Here is a 27474-nt window from a genome sequence, read left to right as displayed (position 1 = left end):
GAATAAGGAAGAGATAATAATCAGTATAACTGTAATGTATACTTTGATAAAACCTACAACAGTGAGACTATAGTTTCATATTTCGTCACAGCTACTAATGAGGAAACAAAGTTGTCCAAAGTGCTGAACTATTTTGAAGAAATGGCGCCAAAAAAGATTCACTGCTTCAGAATTTGATACAGTTAAAGTTGTAACATCTACTCGCCAACACTTGAAGTAACAAGTGGAAGGATTCAAGGCAAGACCTCAGTGAAACACAATGAACTCATCGCTATCATTTCATTATTTTGTTCAATACGGTTCATATGACATGCTGCATATGATGCTGCTCCACCTGCTGACTTCCTCTCTAGTTGTAAAGACCTGTTCACATGGTTACTGGCTACTGTTGCTCACACCGTGCAGGTGCCTCTTTGGTAAATGGAGATCATGTTTTAATTCATTACAACTCGTATTCTTGCAGAATGCCAGTGAGGTTCCTTAAAATATGCAAATTAAAATATGACTGCAAGGCTGAAATAATTCAGCTTATAACTAGACTAAAATTGATTAGAATATATATTAAAAACGCCATATTTTGGGAATATAATCAGGCACCACCTGCTCCATTAATTTTACATAAATCTTCACCCATCCAAAATGATACCCAATACGGTCACAGTTATGTTCATATAAAAGCAGACTGGTCTGAAGATGACAGCGACAATGTGACAGGCATCATGCGACCATATGAGCCCATTTCACACCTGTCATGCACCAGATCTGCTAGTCTAGTCTTTTCTGGCCTGGCTTGCCCACTACCCTCATGTGCAGGTGAGATTGCTCAGGCTTTACTTTGCTAATACAGAAAGACAAATGGCAAACCCATAGTGGCAGAGTTAACGCTCAGATTATGCTTCACTAAACATGACAGAAGTAAACTCGGAGTGTAAAAAAACGCAGGAGGTCTCCATGTCCTTTGTCATACAAAACCAGGTGATGAGAAACACAAACAATTAACAGGTCCACCGTTGTCATTAGGAGTTATTATGTGACGTCCATTCCGCACAATGTGATTGGTTGATGCGTTTATTTGCGATGCGAAAGCTCAGAAAAATCAACCTCGTTGCGAAAAAAAAAATTCTGTTTCTTTTTCATTGCGTAATATTCACATTCTGTGTGAAAGCATCCAAAAACAAACAGTTCGAAAACATGTATTGAAGTGTGAATTAATCGCACGTAAAAAAAACGCCTCCAGTGTGTAAAGGCCTTAAGCTATTCATCTGTCCCCCCCAGTTCATGCCACACATTCTCAAATATCACCCTAAAACACTTGAGGTCTGAGCTGAAACAATTTTGGCGCACAAGGGACACACAAACACATGAGGTTGAGGGTTTAATGACGAGAATCCCATTAAAAGACAGAGGGAGGAGCGAAAACAGACGACTAAACTGGATGCATACCCTCCTGGGGAGAGAGGGGGGTGCAGAACATGCTCGACAGATGAGGAAGAATTTCTTTCCGCAAACATCCCTGGGAATGTGTTACGTTCCAGTGAAACCCACCTCATTTCTAAAACATCTGGTATGCATCGCTTTCGGTCGCGCTCTTCCTGAACACACAGGCGTGCGCACACATACACACACACACGTTTGCGCAGCTATCCTTGTTAGGACATTGCATTGACTTCCATTCATTGTGGACAATCTAACCCAAACCCTTACCCTAACCTTAACCATAACCAATTCATGGCTAACCCTAACCTTAACGAGGACCTCAGAAATGACCGGGCTTTGGTCCCCATGAGGACGCAATAAGGTGACATAACGCACATAGAGACACACACACACACACACACACACACACACACACACACACACACACACACACACGCAGGCCCCTGAGACAACTCGCTCTCCACTCCGACTCTAGCCATCTAATTAATTATTAACAGTCAGAGAGGAATAAGTGTGTATGCGTGTGTGTGTGTGCACCACTTGGATGCTTTCAGGGAGGTGAAAAAGGCGTAAAGAGTGAGGTAGCAGGTGACTGTTTTAAGCGTTGCCACAATGCTTCTGCCCACATGCCTCAGACAACATGTACAAAATGTGAAGAAAAGCTTGACAGTGATTTGATGGTGTTTCCAGAGGGGGAAAAAAAAAAATCAAGCACTATGCTCCCTGTCTAGAAGTCACAATGCAGTAAATCTATGAGTTGAAGAGAAAGAATAGTGAACAACTAGGAAATACAACTCTAAAGCAAAGCGAGGCGGCGGCAAAACCTACATTCAAAGTCCAGACAGGAATACAGAAATGACAACAAAGACAAAATGAGACCGACTGCAGGGCATGGCAAGACACGAAATAGCCTACACAATGGCCAGCTCAGCCTAAACCAAGCTAAGCCGAGGGAAAACCTGCAGACCCTCCTTTGAGTACATATGCAGTCCTCAGCTAGCCACACGGCAGGAAGGCAACACTACAATTAGACCTATAGGCTTCTTATACAAACATACAAGGGGCCGAATTACAGCTGAAAACAGAAAATGGAGAGAAAACCGCTGGAATGGTAGACGCAGGGAGACAATACTAGCAGGGAGGCCAATTAGGAGTCTGAGACTGCAGAGCAGCGAGAAGGAGAGTGCAAGGACAGAAATCAGGACGCGGTGGAATCCAACCATCAGAATATAGCTCTCATTACACCCTGACGAAAACTATCCGACAAAACACCGTCATTATAAAATGTAATGATGATGTACATAAGTGAAGCTTTATTTTATAGACACAGACAATTTTACATACATCTAAACATGATTATCTGCAATCCAGTAGAAGTAGTAGTATGACAAATCTGTCTGAGATAAACATCCTCATCAGGTTATGACTCTACACTAACGTCTAAGAAGAGATACTCTCCTCATCTAGCCTACGTGTCCTTCAAATCCTCTAAAGGACGTGTAGACTAGATGACAATTTGTGTGAGCATATATGCACACAAAACCCACAGTAGCATTGAAGTAAATTGCAAAAGGTAGCTGACATAATTTATGTAGCAAAAGTAAATTTACTTGTCAAAAATTGCAATTTGCTTGAGGAACAATGTCCGCTACTTCAAGACACAGTCCATGTATGAAGGATGCTAGTTCTTCAGCTCTTTAGTTGTTTGCAGCAAACTAACTTTTATAACTTAATCTCCCTGTAAATATGTCTGATGTTGCCGAGCCAAATAACACAACGTCTCATATCTTTAAGGCACTGTAAGGGCTTCTCTTTTTACTCCCGAACTTCCATTAATAAGAGAAAATGTGGGACTACCCAGTCCACACACCCAAATACAAGGAAAACAAGGATCAAAAGCCAAACTACTTCCTTTAGTAAAGCTGAGGGCTTCACTGAGAGTACCAGCAAAGTCTCAGTCTTTCTTGCTCTCTTTCTGAGGTAGAGTGATTGATGCTGGGAGTGTCGGGGACTCAGATCTCTAACATGAGGGGTGGGCTGGGTTTTTGGGACCCTTGGTTCAAGCTGTCGTGTCGCTGTCTCTGTGGCAGAATTGGCCTCATTTATATTTGATGGAGCTTCTCTCTGACAAACCTCTTCCCTCTTTGTGTGCATAAATCTGAATTTCTAACACACCTACAGCTTGCAAAAGTCCCTAATGACGATGATTAATTTTAGCTGAATTTCTTGTGAGAAGAAATCAAATAAATAAAAAGAAAGAGCAGTAGCGAGGGGGATTTGAATGTAGGTCAGGCAGGCAGGAGAGTGGAAAGCATAAGGAGGGAAACAATGAAAGAAGAGGCTTAATGTTTTCATCCAATGATGTGAAAAATTAAATTCAGTGGCACAAAAATATTTATTTTCATGCCATTATTTTAAGTTCATAAGTGGGCAATGTGTTTGGCAGATTTCAGCGGAGAACTTCAGTAATGTTAAACTCCTTGGAGAAATACATCATAAGCAGCTAAATGACCCAACATGTACGGAAAGTCATTACATTTTCTTTCCCAATGAAAAAGCTTTATATAATGGCATTAAGAGAAATGGCAGCGCCTCTTTACCCGCCAGCGCACTGAAATCTCCCAAAATTTATGCCGTTATGGGAAATGGGGTCGTGACGACAGAAGCCTTCCCCAAGAAAAGGAAGTGGGAGAGCTTGCACCTACAGAGCAGTGTCGTAAATCAGTTGTTTTATTGGTCACCCTGGACGGGCTCTCTCATTCTCACACACTGACAAATATAATTATGTGCTCTCTCTCCTCGTTCTTAAAGATGGAAGAGAGACACATACGTCAGCACGCATACACAGTCAATCTCACAATGTGAGACACACACACACACACAAACAGCCCTAAGAATAAAAAAAAAAAAAAAATGATGGGAAAACTAGAAACATTAAAATCTCATTTCAGACGCCAGCTACATTCACATCATTTCTCTTCCATGGCTGCAATGAGCAGAACACTGTTTTCAGGGAGTGGCAATTTCGACCAAATAATGTAGCCGGTTGCCAGGATTAATATGGTGTGAGGGGTTAGACAGGACAACTGCAGCGCCAGAATCAGAGCTGCAGATCTAGCCTCTATAAAACACTTGATTCAGTGACAAAATACACAGAATTAATTTTTAAGGGCTCTTTCAAGGTGTGGCGGGTGGGGTGATAATATACACTTTGCCTCTCTCCTGGCCTGTACACAATGACCGTTGCACCATTACTTTGGAGAGACAATCACAGGGGTGCAACAATATATTATAGCACGATATTTCACAAACACAAAATGTGGCAATATGCATCATAAACCCAAAAATGGACTGCTATAGCAACTAAATCTTATGGATTTTTGACAGTTATGTGCTTGTCCTTTGTGGGAAATATAAAAACTGTTTCTCTGAACATGTCTAAGTAGTTGAGAAATGCAAAGTTCTGACATTGGCTTAAAGATGATAACATTATTACCTAGCAGTTTTATTTTCCACTTCAGATTTACTTCATATATATATTCATTATTTGCATTTTGCAACAAGATATATGATAAAAATGAAAAACTGTTAAATTGTCTTTAAACAGTTAAAGCATTCAAAGCATAAATTCAGACGAAGTAGTAAGAAATCTGGTGCTGTCACAATGTGCTGTTTATCATGAGCAGTGAAGTCTGCATCATATATTGTACTAAACCGCAAGATGACTATATCATTACATTCCTTGACGGTCTTTACCATTCTCCTTCTCTGTCACAAAAACACGCAGACACAGACTCCGGAAAAGCATCAAATAACCCTTCGCATCTCGGGCCCATCTAAAATCCTCTGTCGTCATAGCGACGGCAAGTATCAAGGCAAAGCTGAGAGAAGGGTTTCTCTGTGTCGCCTGTGTTTCTCATTCCGGTCGCACTGCCTCACACAGCCAGGGACTGCAGCGCTGACTGATGGGGCTGAGGCAGAAGGGTGGGGGGTGGGGGGGTGGGGGGCAGGCGGGGGTTGGGGAAAGACAGAGACAGAAAAGGACTGCAGAGAGACAGACAGGATGAGCACCACTGAGATATTCACGATAATCAAAACTTTTAAAATGACAATACACAAAGAAAACAGCATTAGGGGCATTTTCCCCTAATGCTGTTTACAGCCATAATTTAGACCCAAATGGACTTTTGATGGGTTTGACAAGCCAGCATTCAGTTTTTCATTGCCAGCTGGTTTTGTTTAAGGCCATCAACTATTCAAACACACAGGTATTTGAATTCGTCACTGAGTAATAAATTTACCATATTGCTCCTCAAGCCTGCTCACGATATCTTCCACGCAACACTTTTGAGCGGGAACAGGGATCGCACAGACACACACACAATTCCCGCCATCTGATAAATGACCAAAACCTTTTAGGCTTAAGGCCCACTTCACTTTTACTGAGCATTGTTATTTTAAAAAGACCGCAGAAGAAGGGTAAGGAATGTGAGGAAGTGATGGCAGGCTGAGGCAGTCAGGCTCACCCACACAAAAGGCTGAAACACATCAAGGCACTGTTAAAAAAAAACGCAACATCACCTAACAACTACCTACATCTTCACACACCACCACTGGGAGGAAAAAGTACTTGGCAAATTCGTCAGTGACTAAGTGGAAATAAAACCTGGTGGCTCACATAGGGAGCAGGGGTGTCATGTGTATGCTCTTGGTGGCTGCTCGGCTGACTGCAGCTTATTAGTCACATAATGGCTTTCCACATTACCACCCAAACAGGGCTGCTTCCCCGAGGACAGCGGGGAAAGCTAAACAAACATCACACACAACTGATTATCAGCTTGGATTTAGCTCCCTTTTATAGCCGGCCCATCTCTTAATAAAAATCAATTCCTCCGAGTGGTAACAGCAGCTCCCTGTAGGCAGAGACCGAGACCTTGGGGTGAAGTTAAAGTTCCACCTGTGGGGAGAGGATGGGCCGAGTTTCTCCCAGGCTGGCACACAAAGAGCCCTACTGTGCAGGCGAATCAATGAACTCCGCCAGACGCAAGCCAAACACCTGGGGAAGGAAAGGTCACGTGACGTCTAGGGGAGGGAGAGGAGGAGGGGGGGGGGGGGGGGGGGGGGGGGGCGTCACCATGGCAGCAATCACTGGTCAAGACGAGATGGAAGGATGACGCTTCAGCTGGGAATCCACTTTCATCTGCTGTGAAGTGACATATAAGCTGAGTCTACACCAAAAGTCACATTCACACACACAAACACAAGGAAGCATGGGAAAAGAAAAGAGCACTGTGGGGGAAAAAGAGGGTTCACACTGCCTCTAGTCTGTTGCTCTGCGGTTAACCATTACACTGGAGCCTATGAGGGGGAGGAAATGGGGGTGTGGGAACAGAGACAACCTCCTGGTAATATTCCACCATTCCCATCCCTGTCCAGAGTCAAAACTGTCTGGAAACACAGCCTAATAAGAGGAAGAGGGAGAGGGGGAGACATTTCAAAATATCAGCCGTTCCTCTGGCTGCGTGGAATCATGACTGTGTGTGAACCTAAACAAATCTCTTCAGGCCCACTAGCTCAGGTTGACCCCATTCTGAACCTCCCTTCCTGTCCACCTGGTTCCTCCAGTCCAGTGCACTGACCCAACCCGCCAGACAGTCTGACACATCTTCAGGGAACAGTACTCTCCCACCTCCTCCACGCTCTCCCAACCCCCAACCTTTCCTCTGCCTGTCTGCCTGTTTGTCTGTCTACCCTGTTTTGACTCCAGGCCCAGGACCGTGCACTCTCATGCGCAGCATTGTTCTTCTATAAACAAAAGGCTTCCTTTTCCCCTTTCCACTCCTCCCTAACCTCTGTGGGACTTAAAACTTAAAGGGAGGGAGAAAAACTGAGAGGGTGAGTTGTGACTGACAAGTGCGGATGGTTGTGCTAGTGAACCTGTTCTTTATCTGTCTCTTGCTAATCTCTGAACCATCGCCTAATCAATCTCCTATGACAGTATGTTGGGTAATGTTTGGTTTTGAACGGTGCCTCTGTAAACCCCCTATCACTGGGCCTGCAGTGGAGGGAGACTGATATTGGTTGGGTGCTGGAGCTTCCATGCAGGGCAACTGCACAGACATGCAGGCATTCAGTCTGACATAGGAAGGAAATGAGGCACAGTTCAATGGGAATAAGTCCAAATTCATTTTTAACTGAACCAAATGAGCGACTGAAAAGTGACAAGAGCTACTACGCGCCATAGTCACAACCAAAAAAAATTATTATTTAGACAAACTGAAAATTCTAAATTATTTAATGTCTACTTCCATTTTCGGACTCATGTCAACCGTAATATAAGCATGTGGAAGTGCAGCAACACCCTCATCATCTCTCAAAAGCTGATACCAGTCAATCAGCCTCTAAAAAAGGGTTGCTTTATGGTGTAGGCCAGTACATTTGCCACAGAGGCAACCACACCACCCATCACTGAGTGCATTGAGTGCTGCCCTGTTCATGACAAAAGTGGGTTACTTTTTAAAGACCTGGCTACACCACTTAACTTCAGCCCTTAACTGCAGACAGGCAGAATAGAGTGAGGAAGCAGGGTAGAATTTCAGGAACTCAGTCCAGCTCTTCACGGGGTGCAGGCTAACTGTGGAAATGTGGTTAAGGGAAACTGACTTGTAGGCAATGGGAAATATCCCAGCTTTGGCAGGTTTTTATATCTTCACAAATCCACTTATGTAAATACGCAAATCTGATAAGACTTCTTCTGGTGACATAATACAGATATTAGAGTCATTGGTACCAGAGTGATCATGGAACTACTAACTGCCAGGAAAATCTTCTAATACCTCTAAACAGACCTTCAATTTCCAAGATTTGAAATTAGGAAGGAAAAAGAGTAACAAAATCTCCCCCTGCATCATTTTATACTGAGAGGAAAACAGAGAGGAACACTTCAAAAAAAAATGAGGGGAAAAAGATCTTGATCCCCACTTTCCAAGTTTCAAAAAATTATGGAGGCATTCAAAGACATGCTCCTTCTCCATCTAGCACGTGCCCTGAGCACAGAGGGGAAAGAACAATCTTGTCAACAATTGAGGAGTGGAGAGGAAACCAGCAGTCAAACGTATTAAGGAACTCATAGTCTCTGTGACGTGAATTAAATACCGCAAAGCAAACACAGAAAATTTAGATTCCCAGGACTCCTGTTACACACTTGAGGAAAGGACGTCTGGGGACATCTGTTGCACAAAATCACTGTGACCAGAAGCGTAAAAAAAACAGTGGAATCAGAAAAAAAGACAGGAGACATAATATATCCCCCATAGCTTCTCTTCATAAAAGGATAAAAGGCCATGACTAAGAGGAGCCATATATCATTATTCATCACACTCAGCACCTGCTGGAAAAGGGATGAGAGATCTCGTGAAACACGCTGGGACACTCGGAGGAAGCGCAGACCTGTTCTGCCAGGTGGTATTTTGTGTACTGTAGACGACATGCAGCAGTTAGAGAATGGTGCGGCATCAAAGCCCAGTGATTATTACACATTGTTAATATCTGGGCAACCGGCCAAGATAAATAACTAGCCAGGAAGTTAAGTTTGGTTTTGAATTAATTTTAGGTGTCATGATGTATAAAGCTGGCAGTTGTAACAATAAGAGTTTTCTTACAAGATTGAATGCTGCTAAGTGAAGCAGGACTGTCACTACTACAGTGATATCTGTTCGACAACGACATCATTCATTGTGTCTATGATACGAGGCATCTGGGCTCTTGTTTAGTGGTGCATCTGTTGCGACAAAATCCGAAGACAAGCTTATAAAACAAAATCATATGAAACACATGAAATGTTACCATGACGGTAAACTGACAACCCGTGAGAAACACTAACTGCCTTCAGTGTTGTTGAACAGAGACTGCTTACTAACAAAACCAGTCTTTAAACAAAAACAAAAAGTACAGATACAAAGATGCACAATTCTAACAAATCCACGGAGGCGAGTGAAGCGCTTATCTTCCTTTGCAAAAACCTGTTTGACTACATGAGGAAACTCACCACACACATACACACGTGAAAGGAAAGAGACTGGCAACATTCTTAGTGTGAGAACATTTCATCCATCTCACGTCACCTTTTCCCTCCGTGATACAGTCCACTGTAATTGCATAATAGAGGAGTCCACCCCAACTATTTTCGGCTCCAAATAGTGGGAAACCATGCCACAATGGCAATTTTTAGTGGCATTCCTGTTAGTCCTGCATAGTACATCACTCTCTCTTTCCACTCTGTGTGATACAACGTGCCTAACAGGGAGTCATCCAGGCGAGTAAAGTCTTCCACAGTGCCATCACCGCTGCAGCTATAGTGAGAAGTCAAAACAGTGAGCAAAGCAGAGCGCAGCACAGCTCAGGCTTCTGCAAGCTTGCACTGCTGTTGGCTGGGACCCGAGCTGTTTTGAGTGGCTGCACGGCTCTTCTAGCTTCTTGGCTCCTTTGCCCTCTCTGATGTAATGGAGGAGAATAGAGGAAAGGCCTGGACCGAGCTGCAGCGGAGAGGGTGGATAGTACCAACCTGTTTAACAGAAGTTGAGGACCACCACTGCCCAGTCTGGAGCCAGAAGTACTGCTTTGCTTCTCCACTTCATCCCCCCCCCTCCCCCCCACACCCCCTCCTCCTCCCAGTCCTGGGGAGTTTTGGTTTCTAAGAATGATTTCACAATTTCAACTGGGAGCAGAGTTACATCATTACCACCCAGCCATATTTTTCCTTTTATACTGTCTGCTTTGCCAGTGAATGTGTTGGACTGAGAGGATCGCTTTTAAGAATCAGGACAGTAATCACGTCATAATCATAGATAAAAGCACTGCACAGCCATCTACTAATGTCTGCAGAATTCATTCGAATGGAAAATGTGTATGACGAAGGCTGATGTAGTTATAGACTGACCCTGGAGTGACTGGTGGACCTGGCTGTCCAGGTAGAAAAAGGATGAAGCTACTTAATCAGCTATGCCTTCATGCCATATGTGATGTGTTCATCATCAGTAACTGTCAACACGAATTACGCCTGATGACTCATTGAGATGCAATGGTGGTCCCTTGATCAAAACCCATGACCGCATGCAGTTGTGTGCAGGTGCATGCCATAAACAGCTTTTACTATGTGCAAGGAGTCATGGTTAAAGTGGGTTGCGCGTGTCTACAGGACATGTTTCATGTCTGTCCCAAATTTAGCCAAGCGTAGATGAAATCATCCCTCTGAGCCTCTGGATTGTCTAATAAAGCAATATTTAAGGGTCATGCTGAGGTTAAGTTTCACTGCTATTGAGTTAGACTGAGCGCAAAATGTGTTGATGTGTAGAGGTGCTACATGTGACCGTCACAAGCTTGAACTGAGTTTCTTTATTTATCCAAAAACTGAACAATAATTTCATTCAGTCGTGGGAAACCAAGGTGTAAGTAACTTCTAAGTTGGTTAACAAAGTCTTTTAGCCTTAAGGTTTCGACATTAGTACATCAAGTGCTTTCGCTATGATAATTAAGTTTGTAAGAATAAATATTAAGACTACATTTCTGAGAATTCCCAACATGACCAACTTGAGGTTTCTGTAGCATCTGTTGAAAAGCTGAATCATCAGACATTTGGTATTCCCCATCTTTGAAGTTAAGTTTCATAATGAATTTCCTGAGACGCAAACTGTTATCAACCAGACAGTTATATCATCAAGGCCGATCTCAAGAGTCATCACAAACAGACAATGGATACTGGCTACCTATAGGCTGCTGCGCATATTTAGGATTCTTTTACATCTAGAGCAAGAGCATTAGGGAGCAAAAAAAACAAAACAGTATTGAAATATCACATTTGCTCCTCTGTGCATATGCAGTCAGACTGTTTTTTTTTTTTTTACTACACAGGAATCCTTTGGTGTATTTGTTCAACTTCAGCAGAGATGCCATTTGAAATGTGATCCGGTGTGAATATAAACATCTCTCTTCTGATCCTGTCTCCTCAGAGGACTGAAGGGGCTCAAACGTCAGGTCCAGGCATGGACAGACGCCTCTTGTCAGCTGTTGGCGTCTTGCGGCTTTTGCACCAAACCCCCCACCTTTAAGCCAGTAACACTGGAGACTTGAGACACCCCCATCTGCTTGAGGTTAGTCAGAGTTACAGAGTTAATCGTATCAACCCGTGTCCATCCAGGTTTAAAGCAGAGCCGGCACGTCGAAGAATTAATCTCAGGTTACTCTCCTCCATCAGACAGCTGGGCAGGAACATTCTGGCCACCCTGCCTCAACCTCTGTCTGTAGGGAAAGTGAAACAACCCTTGCATGTGGATATTTATCAGAGCTAATGAGACTTTGTGCAAACTTGCTGAGTGATCTCACCTGGGCACACTGCTGAGAGATGATAATAATCACAGACATCCCTACAAACAAATGGAGGAGGAAACAAGCTTAATGCCATAGCTTCAGTCACGTATCCACAGTGGAATGTGACAGCAGAGGCCTTTCCTGGCATACTGGTCCACGACCTTAACCTTCCAGAGAGGCGTGAAACATTGACCAGTATAACGATAAGAGAAAAAGACCAGCGAGCACGCCATCGTGGCCTCGGACTGCCACTACTACACTTGTCTCTCCTACCAACACAAAAGCCAGAGATGTCGTGACACAGTTGATGAATGTGAGATGGTGAGGCCTTTTTTAGAGCAGCAGATGTACTGCATTCATCACCATTGCAGTATGCATGTGTCCACAATAAACACTGCAAACGGCAGCTTCATTCCTGTTGGGAACAGCGAGGTCTTGTGGTTGAGGAACAGCTTAAAATCATAAAGCTGGCAGCTCTCGCTCTCCTTTCACTCTGCTTCATCGGATCTGCGACTAAGTCTGTTTCTCCAGTGTAATTTTCAAACTGAACAGCACCCAAAAAAAAAAAAAAGAAAAAAAAAAAGAAATCTAAGTTTAGATCAACTGTGTAGACTGTGGAATTAATCACCCCCTCATTAACCCTTAATTGGTGGGTAACTGAACACTTACATGGTCAGCATGTGACTGAAACTGCATTAACAGCCAAGGGAATGTCATAAAAGCAACACAGCATCAAACGAAAATGATCCAATCTTTGTAATGTACTGTGTGACTTAATTTAATGTCCAAAAACACACTGCATGTTTTCTCCATATTATGCAAGCCTAGAAAGCTTGATTCTTTTTATGTGATCACAATTTATTAGCGCAAGTTACTTATTCCAAAGCATCAGTGACAGTAACACGCAATGCTCTAAGTGTCAACTAGTCAATAAAACAAGATGTAAAACGTCTAAAGCAGAGTATACTCCTCTTTGTATAAACTGTCAGAAGAAAACTAAGAGCATCTAAAGTCAAACATCGTTCTTCGCCGACATTGGATATGCATGCAGCCGCGTCTGATAAGAAATAAAAAAAAAAAAACACCCCCAAGTGGAGTTTCTAACATCAAAGGGAGCACTAGTTTGGGAAATAGGCAAGAAATGGAGGGGTTTGGGCAGTGGGAGGGACAGCATAGAGAACAGCCAGGCAGAAATGATAGGAGAAGAGCCTGCGGACAAGAATCAGTTTAGTTCTCACTGGAGCCCCCCCCCTCGCAGTCACCGCTAATCCAATTCTGACCCATTAACCACCACAGCCAGGTTAAAAGAGCAGGCCTTTGAAGCAGGTCTTTCCCAAACCACCCAGGAGGATTAGCACTTCTCCGAGGCCAACGGGACTCTCATCCTCGGCACTCTTTTCCTGACAGTGCAGACGAAGGCACACGAGCAGTGCAAGCTTGCGATGTGGGACGGTGTATATTGAGATGTAGAAAGTCATATGACTCATCCTGGCTCGACGCAGCACATTAATTTGGATTCTTTATGAACTGTAATTAACTTGCAGCATAATGACTACATAAAAGAGGACATTTTCAGGTGTGAGAGGAGGGACACTACCAGGAGGGTGCAAAGGTACAGAATGATATAACATTAGAGTATAAATGTGTGTCTGTATATTGAATAACCAGAGGATGAGTTGTGGTCAGTATAGCTGATATGTACAGGATACCACACAGGTAGGGCCCTATGATTTCTGCATTGTAGAAAACACAGACGGGATTGTGGAATTTGATAATAAAAATGGAATCAACTGTAAAACACAGAATATCGTGGAATTTGCCGCCAGACTGTGGATACAGTTTATAAAAATCAGGGTTTTCCCCACCATTATAAGATTTAGGCGCAGCACATAAGCATTCTTTCACACACCTAAGCCAAATGAACAGAAAAAAACCTATGATGAAAGTCTCTACCATGTTTTGGTGTTATTTACAGGCGTGCTGCTTCTGTCCTCTGCTGTCTGTGTTGGAGTTTCACCGAGGGCAGTGCTCTGCTCCTCACACACACACACATACACACACACAGAGCAACCAGCAGAGAGGCCACGGTGGAGACAGTGAACCAGGTGAACCAGGTGAAGTGAAAGATAAAAGTTTCACTTGAGTCGACAACAACTCAACACTTGTCACTGTAAGTGCAATAAAAGTTTCGCAAGTAAAAGCCAATAAGAGTAATTTATCAAAACACCTCTTCAACAAGCATCAACATGTAGAGAAGTGATATTTTCAACTTGTTTTGTCTGTAGCGAATTGTTATGAACAAGCTAAAACAGAAGCTGTCTGTCGCTTAGTTTACCACAAATCTTAAAATGTGGCAAATTAGCTGCTGGCTGAGACGGCAGACCCCCCCACCCACCCACCCACTCTTCAAACCAGCCCCTCCTCCCTCCCCTAGCAGCAGCAGAGGGAGGAGGAAAGACTGACACTTCCTCATTCTTTCTAAACTTCACTGAGTATTTTATGTCAGGAATATTATTTATTTTATTGACAGTTTAGATTTGTTTCCAGTGACATATTATTGTGTTTACATAATGATTTTGCTGTTGTAAACTTTACTGCTGCTGCTCTAGAAACAACATATAGTTATATTTAAAAGATAAATCAATTCTAATCCTGTTCTGGTTTTATTCTTTTTTATAACATCATTCAAAAAACCACCAAACAACCAGTAAGAGTATAAACCAGACTGATAAGGGTATAGATTAGATAGATAAGATAATGATAAAAACGACACCCATTCCTACAGCTGATTAGTGGTTTGGACTTTGAGGGGATGTCCAAATCACTGTTCAAATCCCTTCAACATAAGCCTTGTTTCACCAATGTGATTTTGTGATTATTATTTTTTATAAGCGCACAATGTAATCACTCATAAAAATGTGAAGGATTACTTCAGGCCATAGCGCTTACATATCCATTTCACTTCTTCATGCTCATGTCTGAGTGTACTGAAGCACTTTCTGTGATTAAAAAAATAGTGCAAATATTGTCTTGCATCATTACAAATTCATTAATATATATACACATTTCATTCAAAGTATGACTACATTGAAATTTTATTCATCCACCCCATGATTAGACAAAAAATAAAGAAAAATTAAAACAGAAATTTGGATAAATTAAAACAGAATCCAGAAAAAATTAAAAATGGATTTCACAGGCTTGAAAATAGTGCTGCAGATGTTCTGGTGACTGCAGCTGAGATGGTGTTCAGAGTGACGCTGTGTTAAAAAAAAAAAAAAAAACACACTCTCATTCATTTGACTGGAGGCAGTGCATTGACGCAGTGGGTGTGCCGACACAGAGATACAAAAAAAGTTGAACCTGGCTCGACTTTCGCAGCAACATAACGCAACGTCATCAGGACAAGATGCTGCACTGGCCAATCACATACATGCAAGCGCACATTTCATGTGAATGCCGTGTTTTCGAAGTTTCGTTGTGAGTAAAGATAAAACAGTTGCCTCCGCTAGAAGTTTCCAGAGTTGCAAAATCCTGTCTGTGACTATTACAAATTGCTGTATTTTGGTGTCTGATAAAACGTTTAAACATAATAATCCGTAGTTTCAACTCATCTTCCAGGTTCGTATTTCACCATCTCACCGGTACCTTAAACAACACTCTCCCATCAACGCAGCCCCTCACATTGTTTTAAACGCGGGGCTGTTTTCGGTCTGAACGCAGCTTAGCGGTTACCATGAGATCCCAGCTGGATTCCCTCTCAGTGGATAAAAGCAGTATGAAAGCACTGCAACGAGAGGAAGCATGAGGGGGGAAAAAAATCAACGAACAAAGTCCCATCTCATGAACTTGTGATGACTTTTACACTCTCTCCATTGAGCACCACGTGATAAGAGAGGCAATAACAAATAATATAAAACTACATCCAAGAAAATCACCAGTCAACAGAAGCTGTAGGACAGTCAAACAGAGAACGTGGTGGGTCATTTTCTCTGTTCTTTCAGGCTCCAAATGAAACAGGGTGTGTGGACGGAGGAAAATATTGTCTGTTGCTAATATTACAAAGCAGCCATTCTGAAGTGTTGATGCTCTACTCAGCAGGAAGAGCCAGTCTCCCCAAACCACACATGCCGCCCACTAATCAAAGCCATGGCACGCTGTTATAATGCAGTGACATGATAGACCTGTAAGCCACCCAGCGCTATAAGCAACACACAAGACGTCTAACATCCTGCTGAGTAATATGACTGCAATTCTTCACTTTATTATTACAGGGGAACCTCAAAGGGGGAGGGTTTCTGGACTGTTCTGCTCCCCACCTGTCAGGGGTGACGTTTGGACAAGTGTTCGGGTCTGGGGAGCACTTCCTCTCTAAGAAGCTGCCCACTCTCTCTCTCTCTCTCTCTCTCTCTCTCTCTCTCTCCCCCCTGCTACATCTGGTCTCCTCCGGGCCGTTGCTGGCGGCGGTTGAGGGCAGAGCAACCGCAGAAGGCTTTGTCCTCATTGAAGAGCAGCTGAACCAACAGGAAAGCCAACCCCAGCCAGTCAATTAATTGATGGAACAATTTAAAATTATGGGAGGCTCTCAGCAGGGGGAAGGAAAATGTTTACAAATGATGTGAAATAATTGCTCGTTACCTTACCTTTTTTATTCCCCCACCCCTTTTGTTCCCAGGCCTTTTGCTGCTAGAATTTTTCTTTTCCTTCACATCTTGTTACATGCAAAATGTTTGCTCGAAATTCATGTCCATGATGGGTCAGTCCAGTCAACAGTTCACCACATCCAGCTAATCACTTTGTATTAACAATGTATCCTGTCTGAACACCCAGATGAACCTAAATCACTTCCATACAGCCAATCTGTAAAAATGGCTCTGACTGAGACCACATGAATGTACCGAGCGCCAGCTCAGACCACATTAAACCTCTCTTGATCATCAGGTCCTGTGCCTTCACAGCCCCATCTGTGCCCAGCTGTGGGGGTTTCTTCTTCAATTATCCAACACCCAAAGACCCCATCTGTAGACTACAGTCAGACCGAGCTGCACTGAAAAGGCGAGGGCTCGCACTAAAAAGGAGAGACCTAAGCCTTTCACTCAAAGCCACACAGTGGGCCAGTGTGAAACCCCAAGGCCTTTGTTGCATCTTTAAAATAAGTCTGTTTTATTCTCAAGCAGCATCTGTGTCCATTCAACTGTCAGTCGTCTCACAAGGGAACAGAGCAGGGAAATTTTGAAACTATTTCATCGAAAATAATAGCTCAGGCACTTCTATTTGTAGAAATCCTGTTAATTTGCAATGGCAGCTGATCAAATGGAAAAAAATACACAAAACTACCTATAGAGAGTCCATCAGACAAAAAGAGAACCAGAGAGTGCGGAGGAAGCTCAGTTAGTAAGGGTGGGTGTGAAATATACTTTGGACTCGGTCTGAGGGGGGAAGAAGCTTACAATCGGAAAGAACAGGAGTGACTCAGAGAGGAAGAGGTGGGAATGCGAATGGAGAATTCTAGGGAATCCCACTGAGATAGCTCTCTTCGCTGGTCCGCACCGCGCCAAAGAATTCAGATGAGCAAACCATATGCTTAACAAGTCACATGTAAACTCCAAGCTAAGACAAAAGCGGCAATAAACACTAAGAATCAGAATCACATCAGCATACTCAAAAACAAACATCAGTTCTTTTTTTTATTTTTTTTTTTAAATTTTACTGCACATGCAAAAATTGTATTTAAAAAGGCAGAGACAGAACATCTCTCACTGATTTTTGTGAGTCTGATTTCACTTCTATGTGACAGACAGTTTGTAACAGATTGAGGGATGCGCTGTCTTTTCTGCAAAGTCTCAAATCATATTAGAGGAAACTGTGACTTGGCATTCTGCTGTCATCAAATTTATGGTTGCATGGAAAGTGATGGAAATTATGCCATGAGCTATGTCTGCATGACAGCATTTAAGAATGATCAGACAAAGCAATGAGCCGTGACTTCATGATGTAATTCTTGACTCGGTGGATCACGCATGTTATGCCATTCGCTGTGTTTGTGTGTCACATAATTTAAGAGTGATCAGCTGTGGACTATAATGGAAACCTGTCCCGTGTAGTCAAGGGGCAATTCTCACCCCAAGTGTTAGTTTTAGCAGCTTGCTTGCCATATTTTTCCAGTTTAATAGCTGGCAAACATCTGCAACATCTGGTTCAAATGGACAGGGGGGTTGTCAGCAAGGAGAGACGCCTACAGCACAAACAGCTACAGGCCTGTTTGAATGTAGCAGCTCATCATTCACAACCTGCCTGGAAACAAATTCATCGGCAGCTATGTGTCAAAAATCAACGCGACTACAGATGACAACATGCAGCTACAATGTCGCAATGACACTCTCCGGGCCCATTACTCTCTATGCAGAAATTTAATCAGCCCAGTATACACAGCTGTGCAGCGCTAAACAAAGAAACATATAATGACAGTGTGTAATGAAGCACTTGGGCTTTACCACCAGACGGCTGCCTTCCTATAGAGCTTCCTCTCCTGCTCTCAGTCCTGCTTTGCACTACTCTCCAAGCTGGAGAACAGAAAGGGAAAGGCAGTGAGCTCAGCTATGAGACAGGGCTGACCATGTGGATGACATGGCACAATATTACATAATTCTTGAAGAAATTTTCAGTACACTGACAAAATGTACAGAGGGAGAGAGAAGCAGTCATAAAAAAAGATTTTTGTCAGAGGAGCAAATTCAATATTTAAGAAATGGTGAATTTCTATTGTTCTTTCTTTAACAGGGGTGATATTTAGTCTGGAGGGGTGTACAGTGTCACTCAGCATCAAGAGGAGAGGTGGTCTGTGAGGTCCCGCTCTCGCCATTTTTCCACAGTGGACTCACATTCTTAACATTCCACCAGGAGACCACTGCGGTCCATCTCAAACTGCAGTGACAAACTAATTCACAGTCTAGCGGACTCGTCTAGATTTTAACACGAAACGAGTGTACTAAAAAGTGGCATCCCTCTGAGGGGCATCACTGACTGATAAAGAATGTAACCAAGTAAGTAAAACAGGTTGGAAATTTCAAAGCGGGACCAGAAACTAGCAATCTTAGTTGTCAACAATAACTACATAAAAAGGTTATAATATCACGATAAACACAATTCAAACATAATTAAAATTTTGTAGCAAAACGCACAAAATTGATTTTCTAGATTAATTTGTGCACATAATTAATAAACAATGACAACTACTTTGGAAGCAAAGCAACCTAAAAGTGCTCAATTTCAACTACTGAGTGTATGTTGTTATATCATTTTATGAATGCTTGGTACCTAATTTTTGTGCAAAACCCTTCTCATTGTGCAGTGAACCCTGGATGACTTACGACAACCGTTAAAAAACATTGCTGAAAGCTTGCTGTCCTTGGCCATCTAGCATCTCCAGCTCATTAAATCCATCTCATTAAGATCCCTCCTTGTTGTCTCCACTTATTCCTATCAGAAACAGCACCAGCTTAAATATTTAATTTGGCACTTCCAGATAGAATAGACTGCCCTGGAATTTGATTCAGGTCAGATGCTGGACGTACATCAAAAAGGGCAGCTGTCGGCCCCTTCTCTCAGTCAAAACAGTGTGCTCTCATGTAAACCTTTTTGCTGTTTGTGTTGAAAAGGCACAAACCAAACAGCTGAGGGAGAGAGAGAGAGAGAGAGAGAGGGGAGGGAGGGAGAGAGGGAGATGTCCAAACAGACCAGCACAACTGCAGGTTACTTCATAACACATTACTCAGTCTAAAAAAAGTGTTTGAGAGAGGCTAAAACTGTAGAAGTATGAACTGTTCATTGGTTAAAGCTCAACTCAGAGCAGAGCTGCTTTTTGGAGGATGCTGTTTATACTGCAGGAATACAACTTAATAGTGACCTGTTGTAACAACACTAACAAAGGAGGCAGCTGTCCGTCAGTAGGCAGTTATGGGACACTGCTCACTGTTCAGTGGCAGTTGCAGACTCTTGTGACCTGTGGAGCTGCATGTCGTCTCAGCCGAGGCTTGTTCTGGCATAAAGGCTTGATTATAGCTAACTGCCAGGCTATCTAGCTAAGCTAACGACAGCTAGCCAACTTTGTGAGAGTCCGTCAGTCAGCAGAACAGTATGATAGTTGGGCAGCACTGTTACACTGCTAATGTTTACATCAATAAAACAGGTTAAATTAATAGAAATGGAAGATATCACCTAACATTTTGGTTTCTTGTAGCGACAATCAACTCAATGGAAGGGCAACACAATATACAGCTAGCTACGTTACTCCGGGACCCGACTTATAGCTGGTGGTGGTTACTGGCGACAATCACAAGGTTCAGACTATTTCCAAGAACAATAATATCCACATTCAGCTTTATCTAGCTACAAGTACACCCGCTCAGTTTTTTTTAATATTAGCTAGCTTAACACTGTAAAACAACATGTATTTAAAATACACTGTAGCTGTACAAAATCATGGAAATCACGGGAGACAGAACCGGCGGTAAGCCAACTCCATGACCCATGGGAACTGTTCATATCCAGCAAATACACGGAGCCATCCTAGCTAGTGTGTGTGGGGGGAATACAGCGTTACTTGGGGATTTAAAAGCATTGCTAGCTACCTGTTAATCGCAGCTTCACAGGGCCATTCCGCCGAACTCCTTGGTTAGACATCTCCTCTTGGTTCCAGCCTTTACTGCACGTAATAATAAAAATGTGACGTTAACTGTAAAAAAAAATGACAAGGTTTATCAACCTCTCCGCCAGTTTTAGACAATAATGGAGTCAAGGCATTGTGGCCCGGATGTGGACTGAACTGCCATAGCGAGAGCTCACAAATGCAAAAGATTTAAAAATAATAATAATTTAAAAAAAAGTGTTGCACTGCTGCAAACTGCATTCACTAGAAATTATTTCTCCGAGAAAAAAAAACGTATAACCGAGCTAGCTGGGAGTCGCGGCGCTGTAACGCGGTGTTTGTCTTCACATCTTCGGAAGGAGCCTGTGCCTCCTCTCCGCTCGTCCAGAGTTGAACTGTTGAGTCCTGCGGTGCAGATCCCACCTCAGGAGGCTGCTGCTGCTGCTAGGAGCTGACCAGTGACGACAACACACTCTGGGGGAGTGAAACATTTCTCTCTCAACATGTGGCACCTAGCTGCAATTCACACACAGATCCCACTGTGTCCTTGGTTTACTTTGATGGCATGAATAAACACTCCCTGTGTTTATGACAATTTATGACTTTACACAGGGGCGTAGCCAGAATATACAGAACTCTAGGACCCCTTTCACCACCACAGTTATTTCATTTATGAGGACAGTGTCATCAGAGACAGATTTAGTGATTTGAGGACACCAGGCAAACTCTGTCTTGCTTTATTTTCACCCTTTCTCTAACTAAGAGCACTTAAAGCTGTGGTTCTCAAACTTTTTCATGTCAAGGACACCTAAACTTACACACATTTGATAAGATTTTGTTTCAAGGTCCCCAATCTGATAAGATTTTTGCTTATAGATGTTTAATTACAGAAATTGTATGAAATCCATCACCAAAAAATTCTGTCATTGTGTTACATATGGAATTACAGTGAAAATAAATTATTCCCCTTATTGCCAGGGAACCCCCTCAATGACACCTGGTGGTCCCCGGACACCACTTTGAGAACCACTACTAAGGTGTGCGATGTCATGAGAAAAAAATGATGAGTCAACCAATGAGAAGGACAAATATCCCTTTTATGACGACCTGGATAGCATTCTGGGCACACGCCCAACAAGCTCACCCATTAAGGTGGTGTAATCTTCCCCAGCTTCAACTGGATTGGCCATAATGATGTTATTATAGTGGCAATGAAATTAATAAGTTTTGAATATGTTCTTTTTTTTTTGGTTCACGTTTGTCTGTGCGCTTACATAATTACAATGTGGAACCAAAACTAACCGGATCAAATGTATACAATGCTGAAAGTAGAAAGTTTCTCTGAGCTCATTGAAAATGAGATTTTAAGGTGTGGGCCTACTATCATGATTTGTGACATCACAACTAGTTTGGAAACCAATTCTGGTGCAATATTCAACTTACACAAGTGTGATGTGGAGACTTAAAGCCTCCAGTGCACAAACACTGCAAATGAACTTTACAGTCAAGTAGGAGACATCTTACATCCAGCAGGAAAACTTCTGAAATTAAATATATTTATAGATTGTAGAACTTTTAATGGGGGAGAAGGAGTAGATGTCATTTTAAGGATTTTAACAAGATAATTTAACTTTTTTTGTGGGGAAAAAACATATCAGACACAAATTATTATTCACAGTGGAGTATTTTATATACGTCTTAAAACATGTCTGGAAGGGATCTTTAAAAGTATGAAAAAGAGGTATTATTAGCACAATGTATTTAACTGACTTAATTTGTGTTCAGAGTGGAGCTTTTCATTCTTACATAATGCCGGATAGTTTAATGAATAATAATGCATCATATTTCATTATATTTTGCCAGTAAAATCTGAATCTGCAATGTAACCAGTAATATTTATCTGTCATGTAAATGTAGTAGTACAATGTTTTCCTCTGAAGTAGAAGCACACAGTAAGTAATTAGTACACAGTTGCATTTTTTTGTGCTTTAGTGATTTGGGGGAGCTTTGTAAGTTATTTTGGGGTACAATGAGTTAGAATAGTAAAATGATTCAATATTTTTCATATCTGAACAGCATAATAAATCTATAGCTGTTTGGGGGTCCAGGCAGTTGCCTACTTTGCCTAATGGTAAAGTCCACCCCTGAATAACATGTGTCAAATTTGTGTATTCTTAATACTTTTATTATAAAGAAATTATTCAGTTTACTGTAAAAAGCCTTTTCTAAGGTCTGAACCATAGATGTATGGCCTTTTCCACAGGTAGCAAACTGAGAAGATAGAACCAGAACCGAGCACTGGATGGCAGATTTAGTTTTGGACAAACAGATTTGAACCATATTGCTCAAAAATGTTCAATTTTTCATCTTTATCTCTTCAAATAACAGAACTTGTGTTAGGGTAATCAATGCCGAAAAAAAAAAGAAACAAAGTGCCTGTTTTTTCTGACTCCTGTAGGTTACTGCACATCATTTTGAATATTATCAAAGATCTCATGTAAGACAGACTTTAAAAAAAATGGATGTAGAATTTGTGACATCATAGGATATATTGCTCGCCACCATATTGGCAATTACTAGTCATAAAATGCCAATTTGGTCAGCAGACTGTAGAGCTGAAAGAATCAATCACAAAGGCTGACAGTGATTGGTCAAGTACCAGTTAATCACAGCCCAAAACCTTAATCTTAAGTTTTGATTTCTCCTTATTTGAACAGTGAATCTCAAAACACATTAGATAATTGAAATATATTTCAAGATATGTTGGCATTTATGGATAGAGGCTATTTTAAAAAAACATTTGTAATTATAAATGACTGCAAATGTACTATTTCAGTTATATTGTAAGATATATATTTTGCCTCTTCATATTGTTGTATTATGGGTATTTGACTGTCTTACTTTCAGTTATAGTCATACTTTCCTACTAATCTGCAGGGTTCAATATCTGAATTTTATATTCATTAACAAAAAAAAAGACCACATCTATAATACAGTTTTTTGGTGAGTTTACACCAGCTGACCTTTAAGTACCATAATCCCAAGTCATTATCCTCACAATAATTACTTCATGGTGTTTGAATAAGATTTAAATAAAAAAAATAAAAAAACCCAGCACATGATCTGACATCTTTATTTACAATCATGTTTTATCAATCATGTTAAAACAGTATGTACACTACATACAAAATCAGAACTCCACATTTACATGAACAATGGACAAACAGAATAACGGACAAATAGTAGAGATGAGGGTACAGTATAGCTGAGAGTAGACAGTCATTTAGAAATTGAAAGTGCTCTGGTTTTCACCAACTTGGAACGCATAACCATCAGAGGTTGCTTCTGGGACCACAGACTGCACCTCCTGCTCCTTTAAAATCAGGAAGAAAAAAAATAGTAAGAACACTCATTGGCAAAAAAAGAAAAGAAGAAAAAAAAAAAAATCGATTAAAATCTGTTCAAATGTCTTAAAAGACACTTACCTCTCCAGAGAAGTATTTCTCAATCAGGTTGAGGGATGCTTTGTAGACCATCTCATTCTCATGACACTGCAGAGCCTCAATCCGGTCCAGACCACCACACTCTTCAATCATTAGACACAGCTTGTCTGATTCCCCAATTTTATCCCCAGCCTGATGGGAAAGCATACATAAGACATCATGTTGACACGTCAGGTCTGGCAAAACTAACACAACTTTTTCCATGACAAACAAACTTACCAAGAAGATATTGGTAATGGCATCCAAAATGACCAGGACAGTCTTGCTGTCCTTGGAGGAGAGCAGATTCAGGAGAGGCTCAAGCACATTGGCTTGGACAAGGTAAACCACCTGCTCGACAGTGCCCCCGCTGGTGAAGTTTGTAACAGCCCACACAGCCTCTTTCTGAGTTTTGTAGTCACCCTGCAGAAAAAAGTAGGGGAGGATAAGTCAGTCAGTAATGATCCATTTGTTCTATGGCAGCTATTTGACTTCGCATCTGCTTTTGACAACAGTATACAGGTAAAAATGAAGTATCCCCACCCCAACCAACCCAGTGAAACAAATCCAACCAAAAACTCAGAATCATACCCGCGCAAGCACATCAACCAAGTGCGGAACGAGGCCTGCGTTGATGACCTCCTGGATTTGGGTGTCCCTCCCTGCAGTGATGTTGGACAGAGTCCAGGCCGCCTCCTTCTGAATGTTTGCTTTGTTGTGGCGCAACAGTTGGGGGAATATGGTCAGGGCCCCGGCATCCAGTACCATCTGAGTCTGCTCATCGGTACCAGTCACAATGTTGCCGATGGCACGCAGTGAGGGCGTCTGAAAAAAGGGGGTGAAAGAGGTTATTTTACTAACCGTGAGAGCCTAAGGAGCTGCTCAACATATGAGTTATGCAAAGAGGCTACCAGAACTGCATATCATCACATGAGTGAGACAACATACGTACTATGACAGACAGCTCTCCAGAGCCAAGCAGCTGCACCAGACGAGAAACTAGCTCAGGTTGGACCACCAACTCAATGCGGTCATTTGAGCCATCTGTCAGGTATGAAACAGCCCAACAGGCGTCAGCCAACACCTCCTTGTCATCATGGTGTAGGAGACGAATGAGTGTGGGTAAGATCTGCTGGATTGCAGTCATAGGAGGGTAGGGGTTCTTGTTGCGACAGAGGTTTGACAGTGTCCATGTCACATTTCTCAGGTAGCCAGGCTGCAAAGAAGTAAAGTAAAAGAGGAGGGCAAGGATCAGTGCATTTGTTTGAGTTAGGGTGCCCCCTAGTGGTCACCAAGGAGAATAAATGCAGTTAATATATGCGCATAAGGTGAGAATTTTGAACACTTCAAATAAGTCATTAAATAATTAGAAAAAAACATTTTATACAAACTACTCACATTTAATGCAGACAGGTCAGGGACTTCCAGCAGACTGATTAGAGGGGCCACAGCTCCATGCTTGATGACCCTGTCTCTAAGACCTGATCCATCACCTAAATAACAGAACAAAAGCAGAAACAGAATATGACCTTTTCTTCAAACCAAATAGTCATGAGCATACTTAGACCAAAAAACAACAAACCCCCCACCCAAACATATTCTGTCAATTACCCGCAATGTTTCCTAGGGCCCAGACAGCTTGCTCGCTGATGTGCTGGTGGGGGGATGTGACCAGGCCAATGAAGGCAGGGATGGCCCCGCCCCCCACAACAGCAGCTGTCTGATCTGATGTCCCAGAGGCAATGTTGGTCAAAGCCCAGGAAGCCTCAAACTGGATTGGAGGGCAGTCTTTCAGCCCCAGGAAGCCAACAAACTTGGAGATCAGGCCAGCACTGATGATCTGGTCAATGGGAGGATGCCTCTCACGTGACAGCAGTTTCCTGCATTTGGGACAATACAATAAAAGTGAGTCATTGTCACAATACTGTATTGTTTCTGGCTTTGCAGTAAAGCTCAATGTGCAGTGTTCTTTAATGTTATTTTATATTACCGTGCAGCCTGCGTAGCCTGGAGCTGGGACTCAACATTACCGCTGTTCACTCCAGCGACAATCTCTTCAACTGTCCACTGCCTGGAAGTCTGTCAATTGTCACAAACCATGAGTCATGAATTTTGATGAATACAGGATAGATGAAAGGCTGTATATTATATTACACATTATAAACAAATGCAATATCTCTTCCAACCAGCCCCTATCTGTCAGAAAGGAGTTGGTTTAACTGTGGTAATTTGGAGACATCACTGTTTGTGACATCTTGATACTGGTTCCTCTTATTTTGTCCAACTTCCCTTTATACTGCACCAATGTGGAGACAAAATATATTTAGTTTCAGTGACACTAAAAGTCTCAAAGATCACCATACAGCTGAATAAACTCTTCACAGCCACATATAGTATGTTGTTTTGTGACTATTCTATTAGATTATAGTGGTGTTATTGCCTTGTACAAGTGTTCAAACTCGATGTGTTCTTGCATCTTGGTTTTCTTCTCCAAGTGAATTTGTATTCAGTTAATTTGTGCACCCCACTGAACTAAAAAGATCCTTTCCTTAATCTCAATAAAGGCTTTGAAGGCTTACCTGACTGTTTTGGCTTTTCTCTTGAAGAGGGGAAGTCGCCTCCTCAGGAAATGCAGCCACATTTCGTCTTTTGAACATCTGATCATCTTTCTTCGCCTTGCGGAGCTCGACGTTGACCTCCACCCTCCTGCGTCGGAGCTCCTGTATTTTTTTTTAAAGACAGAGTCACACATGTGTTAGTGCCACTAACGATACAGATAAGATGGAAAAAAAGCAGTAAATGGACATGCTCGGGATAAAAACTTACATTGGCATCTTTGCCTTTGTTCTTGAACTTGTTCAGACGAGCGACGTTCTCAGACATTTTCAGGTGACGGGGAAGTTAAGCAGCAGTGGAAATAAGGTTTTGTGGAGTAATTCCTGCACACAGAGTTAAAAAAAAGTTAACTACCTGTAGCTGCCTCGTGATACTATAACATGCCGAATATCCGCCTGTTTGACATTAAAAAGCCCCACTGTCAGCAAGTTCAGGTTGAATAAATAATAAACAGCTCAGAAAAACATCAAACTGTATATTCTTTTGCAGAAAAATACATTCAATTCTATAAAACTACATAAGCTGTCGGTACACGCTTACCTGACTCTCTCGCAGAAGTTGTACTACGTAGAAAGAGCCGCACAGACCTTTAAATTCCTGCAACAAAGCCTCCTGATTGGGCTGTTCGAGTGAAAGCATCCAGCCGCCTCCGTTCATTGGACTGTTCATAAAACGTCACATAGCGCACAGGAAGCGACGTCACTCCTCACAACATCGCGAGTGAATCTGACTCTGGACCAGTCAGAGACCAGTATGCTACATTCTGTGTGTTTTCTCTGTAAATTATAACTGTTCCTCGACCGGTGCATTTCGGTCCTGGTTTTACAGAACACCGTACGTCACATCCTCTTTTTAAATAGTCCATGTAGCTGACAAATTCCTAAACACATGTATAGATATGTTTCCTTTATGCTGATTTTGTACAAT

The 27474-nt window shown here is 42.1% G+C and overlaps 2 protein-coding genes across 3 annotated transcripts in view; both read right to left on the bottom strand.

The window, feature by feature from the left end:
- The window catches only part of smurf2 (SMAD specific E3 ubiquitin protein ligase 2), a 52106-nt gene extending 31128 nt beyond the window's left edge, over nt 1-20978 (bottom strand). The window contains exons 1-2 of one of the 2 annotated variants that reach the window (XM_042392306.1): nt 20751-20978; nt 20433-20536 (exon numbers count right to left, since the gene is read on the bottom strand). In XM_042392306.1, coding sequence (XP_042248240.1) covers nt 20433-20484 — 52 coding nt within the window. In that variant the 5' untranslated portion in view covers nt 20485-20536; nt 20751-20978. Of the gene's footprint in view, nt 1-20432 lie in introns of both variants that reach the window. The other variant, XM_042392307.1, reaches the window with a different exon arrangement.
- A 2588-nt stretch (nt 20979-23566) lies between these two features.
- kpna2 (karyopherin alpha 2 (RAG cohort 1, importin alpha 1)) lies at nt 23567-27192 on the bottom strand. The gene is made up of 11 exons (XM_042392480.1): nt 27088-27192; nt 26758-26870; nt 26511-26651; nt 25922-26010; nt 25543-25811; nt 25330-25424; nt 24884-25147; nt 24523-24756; nt 24172-24354; nt 23935-24084; nt 23567-23822 (listed from the first exon to the last, which is right to left on the bottom strand). Exons 2-11 carry the CDS (start codon nt 26812-26814, stop codon nt 23733-23735), a joined length of 1572 nt encoding a protein of 523 aa, XP_042248414.1. The 5' UTR covers nt 26815-26870; nt 27088-27192; the 3' UTR covers nt 23567-23732.
- Nucleotides 27193-27474: the final 282 nt, after the last annotated feature.

The sequence above is a fragment of the Thunnus maccoyii genome, chromosome 18 (genome assembly GCF_910596095.1).
Source record: "Thunnus maccoyii chromosome 18, fThuMac1.1, whole genome shotgun sequence".
Lineage (NCBI taxonomy): Eukaryota > Metazoa > Chordata > Actinopteri > Scombriformes > Scombridae > Thunnus > Thunnus maccoyii.
Note: the sequence above shows the minus strand (reverse complement) of the source record. Positions and strands in the feature narration are given on the sequence as shown.

Bases quoted from the DNA above. Each gene is read 5' to 3' on its own strand.
- kpna2 (XM_042392480.1), bottom strand. From the start codon at position 26,814: ATGTCTGAGAACGTCGCTCGTCTGAACAAGTTCAAGAACAAAGGCAAA. The intron at 25,425-25,542 runs GTAATTGACAGA...TCTGTTATTTAG, and splicing joins GGCCCTAGGAAACATTGCGG to GTGATGGATCAGGTCTTAGA. The intron at 23,823-23,934 runs GTAAGTGTCTTT...CTGATTTTAAAG, and splicing joins AGAAATACTTCTCTGGAGAG to GAGCAGGAGGTGCAGTCTGT.